General features: G+C 53.0%; 1 protein-coding gene across 1 annotated transcript in view; it reads left to right on the forward strand.

Moving 5' to 3' along the window:
- Positions 1-11141, forward strand: part of CIB4 (calcium and integrin binding family member 4) — a 62618-nt gene extending 51477 nt beyond the window's left edge. Inside the window, exons 5-7 of the mRNA XM_001152689.5 lie at positions 8435-8544; positions 9420-9508; positions 10941-11141. Coding sequence (XP_001152689.2) covers positions 8435-8544; positions 9420-9508; positions 10941-10971 — 230 coding nt within the window. The 3' untranslated portion in view covers positions 10972-11141. The remainder of the gene's footprint in view (positions 1-8434; positions 8545-9419; positions 9509-10940) is intronic.
- The last annotated feature ends 194 nt before the right edge of the window (positions 11142-11335 follow it).

The following is an 11335-nucleotide window of genomic DNA, read 5'->3' on the forward strand; positions in this document are numbered from 1 at the left end:
TAAGACACAGATTTACAGTGAACTCCAAGCAGGGTATGTAGAAATTAAATCACATACCCAAATTCTGTTGGCTTCATGTGCCCCCCCTGTCCACACCAGCGTTCCTCCTTCCTTACCGCAAGTATTTCTGGGAGTTTCCATGGGGATCCCAATGCATCCAGGGAGTTGGAGCCCTCTAGCCGCTGCTCCTCTCGGCCAGGCCTCCCACAGGTGGCAGCTGTGCTGGCTCAAGCCCCCATCAGTGCTCTCTGGCTGGGGTCGATTCTCTGGGAAGATGCCAGCCCAGGCTTGCTGTTTCTGTCTTAGCCAAGAGTCTTTAGGTTGCAAACCACAGAAACTTACCTATGTAAATGCCACTGATAAGAACCAGCACTAGATGAGTTTTCCATTGTGTAAGAAATTACCACAAGCTTAGAGGCTTTAGATTACATACATTAGTAACCTCACAGTTTCTGTGGGTTAGGAGTCCAGGCATCACTTAGTTGGGTCCTCCTCTTAGGGTTTTGCAAGCTGCCATCAAGGTTCTGGCCGGGGTGCCTTCTCACCTGGAGGGCGCTTGACTGGGGGAATCTGCTCATGAGCTTGCCCACGTTGTTGGCAGAATTTACTTCCTTGTGTCTGCAGGACTTAGGGCCTTGACTTCTTGCTGGCTCTCAGCCGGAGGCTGCCCTCAGCTCCTGGACACATGGGCCTCTCAACCTGGCCACTTGCTTCTTTAAAGACAGCCAGGGGGAGAGACTCTTGAGTCACCCCACTGGCAAGATGGAGTCATAAAAGACAGCGTGATGGTGGAGGTGACAGCCCATCACTTTTGCCAAGTTCCATTGGTTACAAGCAAGTCACAGTTCCCACCCACACTCGAGGGGGTTGGGGATTATACGAAAGCCTGAGCACCAAGATGTGTGGCTCTTAGGAGAGAGGTCACTAGAGTTCATCTGCCAAGAGCACTATGGAGCCCACGGTGGAAGTGAGGCAGGACTCCTGGGGCCCTAGGGCACAGCTGGATGAGAGTCAGGAAGCCAGGCAGCTGCAGTCTCCTCTCCATGGCTGCCTCGTCTCTCATCTCTGCCTCTCTCTGTGGGCTTTCCTTCTCCTTCTGCAGATCTGCTATGCCTCTGTGCCCACAGGCCAAAGATGACTCCCCGGCCCCCACATGGCCTGCAGGCTTCACTCTGAGTAGCCACAAGCATCTCTGTTTCTCCCTTCTGTTTTCTCACCCAGCCAGTGATCTAGCTTCCCCTGGGATAGGTGACCAGCCTTGCCCAATCACCTGCAGCCAAAAAGAAGCAGAGTTGTGAAACAAGCATGGCTCCAGAGGCCTGCCACTGGGGTGGGGACACTTCTCAGAGACGGTAGAGCGTAGGCTGGGCAGATGCCACAAAAGACGTCTGCCTCCACTGACTTTCCATGGTTTCCTGAGCTAAACAAACAAAAACACTCAAACCCTTCAGGAGCGAGGTGAGCAGAAGGTTCTCCTTGGGCTTCAAGGCACAAGCTAAATCGTGTTCAGCTGCGACATGGGGAGAACACCCACTGTCCCCAGAGGTCAGACTGAGAGCCTCAGGGTAGATCAAGGACTAGACACCACAATATACCCCACAATGTCTTTGTATCTTTCTCCCCACTCTCTCTCCAGGCCCCTTGCAGCACAGAGGTTCCTTCCTCCAGCCTCAGCACAAACACAAAAAGTTCAAAGCGTTCATGCAAATCAGCTGTGCAAATAGATGCCCAGGGGCTCATAAATGCCCAGGCTTCATCAGATAGACTCAGACAAACCTGAATTCTCTCTGGGCTCAGAAGGTTTCTTTACAGAGCTGTCAGCAAGATTAGAGATGGGACACGTGGATCCTGAGCCTGCGTAGTAAGTCGAGGAGGGAGTGGTCCACAGTGAAGGATGAAGAAGGGTCAAAAAAGAGGGGAAAGGAGACAGAAAGGGAAAGGAGAAGGCGGGCATGGTAACTGTCATGGTGATGATTCCGTCCAAAGACGGAACTCAGTGCTCCGGCCCCTTGCTACCCCCGGTGTGGCCCACAGACCAGCAGTATCAGCACTGCCAGGAAGCTTATCAGAAATGCAGAGCCCCAGGCCCCACTCCACCCACTGGATCTGAATCTGCATTTTAGCAAGATTCCTCTGCACTTTAACGTCTAAGAAGCATTGCTCTAACCCACTGCTTCTCACACTTGGCTGTACATTGAATCACCTGTGAGTTTTTTTTTTTTTTTTTTTTTTTAATACAGATGCTTGGGCCCCAGCTCCAGGGACCTGATGGAATGGTATTGGGTATGTCCTGGTCCCTGGGCTTTTTGGAAGCTCCCTGGATGGCTCGAATGAGCAGCAGACTATGAGAACTGTTGCTCTAAACTGCTGCAGGAGCTAGGGTTGCATTCAGTGATGTGGAGCAGTGGCCATGGTATTACAAAAAAGAAAAAACAAAGTCTGGAGTCAGGCAGTCCAGAGTTGGGGCAATGGCTTCAGGAGGTTACTGAGGGCCCAGGCTCCTTCAAGCTTCCTGTTCTGCCAACAGTCGGGGACCATTATCCTCATAGTCACAACATGGCTTCTGTGCCCAAAGACATCTCCTCTTCATTTCAGGAAGAAAAGGTGATAGGAGAAGGGATCAGGACAAAAGTACGTCCAAAGTGCAGATAAGTCCACTCTCCTTTCACAAGCTTTCTTGGAAGCCCCACCCGGCATTTTTGGTTTATATTTCATTGGCTAGAACTATGTCACCTGGCTACCCATAGCTGCAAAGGAGACTTAAAACATCCAGCTACACATTTTAAGCTGGACATGGTGTCATCCTGAAAAGAAACTGCAGTTATGTTAGTAAGAAAGACAGGAGAATGGCTTTTGGTCAAGAATCCAGCAGGGGCTGGGTGCAGTGGCTCACACCTGTAATCCCAGCACTTTGAGAGGCTGAGGTGGGTGGATCCCCTGAGATCAGGAGTTTGAGACCAGCCTGGCCAACATGATGAAACCCCGTCTCTACTAAAAATACAAAAATTAGCTAGGCATGGTGGCAGGCACCTGTAGTCCCAGCTGCTCAGGAGGCTGAGGCAAGAGAATCACTTGAACTTGTCAGGCAGAGGTTGCAGTGAGCCGAGATTGTGCCACTGCACTCCAGCCTGGGGAAGAAGAGTGAGACTCTGTCTCAAAAATAGAAGAAGAAGGAGAAGGAGAAGGAGGAGAAGGAGAAGGAGAGGAGGAGGAGGAGGAAAGAAGGAGGAGGAGGAAGGAGAAGTAGAAGAAGAGGGAGAGGAGGAGGAAGAAGAAGAGGAAGGGGAAGGGGAGGAAGAGGAAGAGGAAGAAGGAGAAGGGGAAGGGGAAGGGGAAGGGGAAGAAGAAGAAGAAGAAGAAGAAGAGGAAGAAGAAGAAAAAGAAAGAAGAAGAAGAAAGAAGAAGAAGAAGAAGCAGCGGCAGCCGCCAGCAGGGACAGCCACACCTCCCTGGAGCTTACCTACTGGCCTCCATGTCCTGCTCTGAGAGACACTCTGGTCTCCAACTGCTCACTCTCCTCTCTCTGTACCTCTGGAGAGAGTTTCCACTGGTGAGAGACCACCATCCCAGCAATGTCTTCCTGCTCCCATCAGCACAGCCTCCACCAGTTAGGAATTATCCCCAGGCAGGTACCGGAGCACCTTTGGCAGGTCTCCCCATACCTTCCCAGGGACTGATGCCACGGCAGGTGCAGGTGGCTGGGGAGAGGCAAAGGAAGAAACCTCAGTTCTCACAAAAGTCACGGTCAAAGGAGCCCTCCCTCCCTCCACCACAGGTTGATTTCTGTAAAAGTCCTGGGAAACTGCAAGTAGTAAGAATGACAGAGACTTCGAGTGACAATGGTCAGAGTCTTTGGAGAGACTGAAGGCTGAGCCCCGACTCCACCAGCTCTCTGAGTCCCTCCTAGCATTGTTGGGAGACAGCAAGAAGAAGGCTCTAGCCCCTCCCAAGTGGTCTGAGGCTGCAGAGGCCGCCTGGGCTGGTCAGCCTCCCGGAGCTCTCAGCCCCCAGCCCCTCCCAGGCTGCCCTGTCCTTGCCACCCCCAAAGGAGGGGAACTGTCCAGGACTACATTTACTCTAGCAAATTATTCTGTTTCCAGATGGCTTGGGGCCAAAGCCATGTCATTTGCTGCAGTCTCTGCATAGAAGAGCTGGGCCAGCAGGACGCCTGGGGACACCGCAGGGTCTCTGAGAGGCTGCAGAGGTTCCCAGCAGCAGTGTAGTGTCACTGCAGCTGTCCACCGTCTCCAGGCCCTGGGGCTGGTCCCTTCGCCCCCTTCACCTGCTCTGAGCCATTTCCCATGGAGGTGGTAGCAGAGCCTGTGCAGGGAGAGAGGCTCCAGTCCTGGCACTGACAAGCATTCAGCCAGGGAAGGGGCACTGCTGGAGGAGTGAGGGGAACTTACACCTTCCACACCCATATCCTGCCATGGGGAACACAGACAAGTCTTGGCTCTGCCACCAAAGGACCCTGTGACATGAGCAAACCTGGGCCTTAGTTTCTCTAGTAGAAACAAGTATGGAAACTGGTAGAAACCAATATAGCTCTAGTTCCTTTCCTTCAAGGTGGGTTTATAAAGCCTCTTCGGTTTGCACTTTTAGTGTTTAGCAATCCAGTGATGTAGAATTGAGCCTCTTAGTATAAAAGATATATATAACTATACTAAGTTATAGCGTTGTATATTTACTAAGTAGTGATGATAACTATATATACTAAGATATCTTAGTATAGAAGATGCTTATTAGATATAACTAATATGCTTATTCTTATTTATATCTAACCTTCTATACTGAATATCTTCTATATTCCAGGTATTTTCTTATTTAATCTCCACAGCAACTCTGCAGAGGTACTGCTATTACTCCCGTTTTACAGATGAGGAAACTGAGACTCAGATAATGAATTAGGATTAAATTTGGTGGCCAAAGACAGTATAACACAGGTAGCAGTGGCTTAAGCAAGATAGCTTCCAAGATTGCTGAAAGCTATATATTTATTTATCTAATATGTAGAAGTCAAGAGATAGTTACCCACAGTGGTTCTTTTTTTTTTTTTTTTTTTTTTTGAGACGGAGTCTCACTCTGTCGCCCAGGCTGGAGTGCAGTGGCGTGATCTCGCTCACTGCAAGCTCCGCCTCCCAGGTTCATGCCATTCTCCTGCCTCAGCCTCCCGAGTAGCTGGGACTACAGGCGCCAGCCACTACGCCCGGCTAATTTTTTATATTTTTAGTAGAGACGGGGTTTCACTGTGTTAGCCAGGATGGTCTCAATCTCCTGACTTAGTGATCCGCCTGCCTCGGCCTCCCAAAGTGCTGGGATTACAGGCGTGAATGTAATCCACAGTGTAATCCACCATGCCCGGCCAGTTACCTATTCTAAAGCTCTCAGTGTCAGGGATCCCAGGTCCTCCTATCTTGTCGCTTTATCCTTCATTCCCAAGGTCACCTCATTATCCCAGACGACCACACCTTCTCTTTATAGATGGTCCCAGAAGTTGTCTGTGCCTCTTCTGCTTACACTTCATTGGCCAGAACATGGTCACATGGGCACATCTAGCAGCAATGGAGGCTGGCAAATGTAGTGATTGTTTTGGGTGATCCTCTGCCCATGAAAGATTGGCACTTTATTGCAATAAAGGCAGTTAGGGGTGGTTAAGAGCATAGACTTCCCATTAAGTGAGACTGCCTGGGTTTAATCCTGTCTCCATCACTTACCAATGGTTACCCTGGGTAGTTCATTTGTTATTTATTCAACAACAGCCATTGAGTGTCTACTGTGTCCCAGGCATTGTTCTGGGCACTAGGGATATAGCAGCGAGCAAAAAGACAAAGATGTCTGCCCTTGTGGAATTTATATTCGAGTGGAGGGAAATAAACGAGCTAATAACACATAGTGTGTTGGGGAGTATTCTGTATGGGAGAAGGACAAAGCTGGGAAGACATAGGAAGTGCATGTTTTCACAGGGGCTGGGTAATGCCCTAGGAGGAGCCGACACTTGAATAAAGACCTAGAGGATCTCTGGGTGAGAGTGTCCCGAGGAGGGGGAGCCTCCGTGCAAAGGCCCTGAGGCAGGAGTGTGTCTGGCTTGACCGAGCAAGGAGGCAGAGTGAGGGCGGGCTGACTTGGGGATCAGGACTTGGGCTGTGCTCTGGGTGAGATGGGGCTGCAAGAAGAGGGCAATGAGGAAGGAATGACGATCAACAGATCACCCGGGCTGCTGTGTTGGGAATAGACTTCCGGGGGCAGAGGGAGAGGAGGGAAGCTCAGCAAGAGACTGCCAGGGTGACCTGGAGAGAGGCAACGGTGGCTGGGCTAGGGTGGGGTAGTGCATGGGAAGTAGGGGGAGCTGGGAGGATTTGCCAACCCATCGCCTGTGGGGTGCAAGGGAGAGAGGTAAGGGTGACTCCAGGTTGGCCTGAGTGGCTGGAAGAGTCCCGAAGAGTCCCACTTCCTAGGGAGGGGACAGCTGTGAGTGCAGCAGGTCTGGGGTAAGGGCTGGGGAGGGGAGCATGAGGAGCCTGGGCTTGGACATGTAGCATATGAGGGACTATTGGGTAGGAGCAGGAAGGCAGGTGCATATGTGAGTCTGGAGTTCGGGGAGAAACCCAGGGTGGAGACATATATTTGGCATTCATTAGCTTATAGGTGATATTTAAAGGTTGCAATGAGCTGAAATGAGATTAAGGATGTAAGTAGGGTTATTTAATCTGTGCATGCCTCAGTTTCATAATCTCTGAAGGATTAAATGCAGTGAACAGCAAAGCGCTTAGACCACTGCCTGGCCACAGCAAAAACATCTGTGCTTGCTGTGGTGGTGATTATTATAATTCACTCAGGCAGCTGTGTTTACCACCCAGCCCATCCAGTGAGGGGCTCGGGTGACTGTGCTGGAAGCTCTAGGGGAGTGGTGCTGAGAATGCCGGACATCGCCTCACCTGCCATTCAAGGCCTTCACAACTCGGCCTGCCTTCCAGACTTAACCCCTGATGCTTCTCCACCCAGGCCCTCCCCGCACCCTCTGCTCCCCTCACACCATGCCAGTCACTCCTGCCAAGCACCCCAGGGTGGCTCCATCTCTGCCGCTGTCCCTGGCTCCCCAGGGTGCCTTGGTCTCTGCCCGCTGGTGGCCTGGCACCTCCTCCACCCGCCGTCCCTCCAGGTCATGCTCTTCCAAGGCCTGTTGAGAAGACCCATTTAGGCAGCCCTGAGGGATAAAGGGCACCCCTCAAGGTGGCTCTGTGGGAAATAGGGTCAGGTGGACCCTGACTCTTCAGTACTCAGGAGGTTTATGTAATGACCATATTTTATGGCCCTAAAAGGAGGACCCAAGGCCTGGCCAGGCTCAGGGCAGCACTCCCCGACTGGTGGGACGGTGGGTGGGCACTTCCGAGCGCTGTCCTGGAAGGCAGGGCCCTGGGCTGTGGCTGCAGTTGAGGAACTAGCAGCCGGCACACGCGGGAGTCAGTGCGGCCCCCAGAAGTCTGGGAAGTCCCAGTGCCGCCCCCACTGCCACCCACCCCAGAGTCCCCAGGGCTCCCCACGGCCGGAACCCTCTGTGCACACCAGGGCCACTGCAGCATCCTGGGTTATTTTATAGGGGGATGTGAAATGTAAGGAGCCTGCCATGGTCTGCAGGCTCCCTGTTATGTTACCCTTTATCTGACAGCTGTGGCTTGCCTGGGATGAAGAAATGGTGCCCATTCTTGCCCAATTCTGGACTCCATTTCAGGAAGGAGGATGCACGGGGTTGGAGGGAATATTGCCTCTTGTCCCCTTAACCCTTTGAGGGCATAGCCAGGGTCAGTATGGCCAGCTCCACTGTGGACAGTCTACAAGGACCACTGTCCCCCCTTCACTGCAGAGGTGAGGGCACATGCCCAGATCACACAGCTACCACATCGGGACAGGAGCAGGGACTGGCACCCAGGCCTTCTGACTTCAGATCCAGGCCACCCTCCGCTCCACACTGCCTGGCTCCCAGCCACCAAAAGACACCCTGGCTTCTGAATTGTGAGATGGAGAGTTGCAAAGTGCAGGGGTGGATGTGGGGCTCGGAGGTCAGCCTGGCTGGGTTTGAATCTCCCCCTCCACTTCCTGGTGCTGCAGACAACCATATAACCCTCTGTGCCTCAGTTTCTTTTTGGTAAAAGACTAATAAAAGGTTGATTGTGAAGATTCAATGACTTAAAGCTCTCAGGAGCGGTCTGAGCATGTAGTACACACACGATCAATACTTACCACCACTGGTATTTCCGACGGGTTATTTAGCACACACGTGTGACCCGCCTGGGAGAGTTGGGCTCTGGGGGGCCTCCCAGAGGCTAATGGGCATCTGTGGGGTCCTGGCTGGTGCTGTGTCCCCCAGGACTCCTCAAGTCCTCTTCCTGTTTAGCCCCCAGCTCCGTCTAATGCAGGCCTGGCCTCTTCTTTGCAGATTTTAATGAGAATGGCTTCATTGATGAGGAGGATCTGCAGAGGATCATCCTGCGACTGCTGAACAGTGATGACATGTCTGAGGACCTGCTGATGGACCTCACGAACCACGTGTGTGCTGGGGGCTGGGAGTTGGTGGCTGGGGCTGGGGATAGGGGCCAGGTTGTCACCCAAAGCCCCCGGATGTCAGGCCACCCTCTTGGGAGGAGACCCAGGGCCAGCCTGAGGCAGATGACACATTGGCCTTTGGTGCACACATTCCCTGGGGGCTGCCAAGGGGACAAGTAGCTCAGGGTGCCCTGAGGAATGGGCACACAGCTGGAGGCAACTGCCCCTCCACTTTCTGTCCTTCCTCCAAGTCCTTTCCAGGGTCCCCAGAACACGGAGCCCGACCCACCCACTCGAGGGGCCTCCCTACATGACAGGGACTGCCATTGGTGGGCCAACAACAGCTCAACCTCAGAGGGACCCATCTCAACATCCCCTCCCCACTCTGTCCCAGCACAACACAGTGCCCAGGTGTCCTGGAGTGACAAACACGAGGACGGCCCTGCAAACTCAAGTCAGGGCATGGATCTCTGCTTTCAGAACATGACAAGTGTCCAGCATTTCCAGTCTCGATGGGGACTAGAAGAGAAAACCATGAGCACTGTTGAGAGAGTCACCACCGCCTCCCTGCCTGCCTGGGCCCCCTGCAGTGCAGAGCCCCTGTGTGTACTGGTTGGTGGGGCAGGTGGGGGACACTCTTGTTCTCTCACTGCCAGGCTGGTGCTGGAGGCCCCAGGAGTGAGAGGCAACCAGTAGGGTCCCAAACTTTGGTGCACATAACCTAATCTCTGTGGGGTCACTGGGGTCAGGGGACCCAGGAGACAAGTGTTAAGCATGTGGGAGAGCCCCTGGCATGTGGCTTTCCCCCTCCACCGCGTGCCCCACCTCACTGCCTGACATGGGGTTCCACTCAACTGTCTTCTGTGCTCTCTCGCCAGGTCCTGAGTGAGTCGGATCTGGACAATGACAACATGCTGTCCTTCTCAGAGTTTGAACATGCAATGGCCAAGTCTCCAGATTTCATGAAGTAAGGCATTCTGGAGGGGGTGAGACTGTCCAGAAGAGTGGTGGGAGCAGGAAGGGCTCCCCAGTCTCTCCTCACTCCATGGGACATCTCAGTATTCCTAAGAAGGCTGTGAGTTTCCAGAATACTTTGCAGATTCTTTCAGAATCAGCAAAACTGGAGCTTCTGAGAAATTAGATAACCCTGGGGTATTAAAAGGCAGAGGAGAGGACTGGATCCCAGGCTTTGGGAATGACGTCACAGCTCCAACCTCAGAGCATTCCCTGTGCCAGCCGACACACCTCTGTGCTTCTCCCAAAACCCACTAGGCTCCTGACGACCCCACTGCCTCCAGCGGCCAACTGGGAGGTGGGGGTTTACAGGGGGGATCTGAAGATGCTGGTGGTGGAGCTCATAGAAAAGAAACAATGAGAGAAGCACCCAATTCTATTTCTTAGAGCAGGAGGGGCCCAAAGGGTCTTCTGAGGCCCAAACGTCCTTGAGAAGGTTGGCCATCTCCAGATCTCCCTGGCCACGTTGAAGTCTTTTTGGGGTGCTGCTGCTTTCGGGAGATGCGTGCCCCCTGGAGGCAGCGCATGCCATGGACGACCAGCTGGGTGGAGCTGGCGTCTCCTGCTCCTGGGTCCGACTCTGCCCCTGGTCTCAGAGGCGCGCTGATTTCAAGTATGCCCACTCAAGGTGCTTTTACAGACTAAGGGAAACAGAACAAAGAGCTAGACCTCAGCCAGCACCAGGGCAGGAGCCCAGGGCTGCTGGATCCCTCTGTGCCAACGTCTCTGCTTCCCATCGCCCTTCCACGCTCACTCTGTGCTATGCACCAGCTGTCTCCACTTTGTCAGACACAAGACCATGCACGGCCTCCCTGCAGTGGTCAAGTTTATACCTCCTTGGTCTTGAGTGACCTTCAGTGACTCCTGAGTAACACCTCTCAGCTCTGACTCCAAATCCCCAGAGACAGAATCTGAGTGGCCATGGTCAGGGGTCCTCCCCTCTTCTGACTGCCTGGATGAGGAGGGGGCTCCTCATTCCAACAGGCCTGCTAGGGCCTGTGGCCTGGGTGGCCCCTCTCTAAGGATGCACACTTGGGACCACCCCAGCCAAAGCTAACTCCTCTTGTTCTGTCACAGCCCAGTACATAATTGAAGCTGGCACCCTGACTGCTCGGAGTTTCTCTCTGAATCTCTTCCATTTCTTTCCACTGATTCGAGCACCACAAGGTTCCTTCTGGTGCCCTGCCTTTGCCTTGGGGTGATGCTGAAAGAAGCTTAAAGAAGGTTTGGGGTTGCTTTGGGATGGCTGCAAAGTGGCTGTTGCCCAGAGAAAGGGACACGAGATGCAGGCCGGGGAGGGAGCCTCCAGGACTACTGTGAACCCAGGAGTCAGAGGGCCCCTTGGACCTGTGGGCTCACATGGCTCACGGGATTCTTTCTTTCAGCTCCTTTCGGATTCACTTCTGGGGATGCTGATGTAGCGGCAAATACCTGATGTGGCAGCCTCGAGGGAGACCACAGGAATCGAACCCCCTCCAGCACTGGAGGGAGCTGGTTTGAAGTATGACTTTGTACTGGGCCCACCCTCACCTCTAGAATATTGTTTATTGGATAAAAGAAAAGAAAAAGCTTTTCCTTAGCCTATCAGATCATCGCTTTTTAAATGCAGGGTCATACATGGTACTTTTTATTAAGAACTGCCCTTTCCAGGGCTTCAGTGTGCCAGCGACGTCAAGCAGGCTGGGGTGGCAATCTTTCTGAGGGAATAGTTCAAATCTCAACCCATGTCATAGCAGGGGGCCAAGCCAAATGGGATGAAGGTCCCTAGCAAGATACATGT

This window comes from Pan troglodytes, chromosome 12 (genome assembly GCF_028858775.2).
Source record: "Pan troglodytes isolate AG18354 chromosome 12, NHGRI_mPanTro3-v2.0_pri, whole genome shotgun sequence".
Taxonomy (NCBI): domain Eukaryota; kingdom Metazoa; phylum Chordata; class Mammalia; order Primates; family Hominidae; genus Pan; species Pan troglodytes.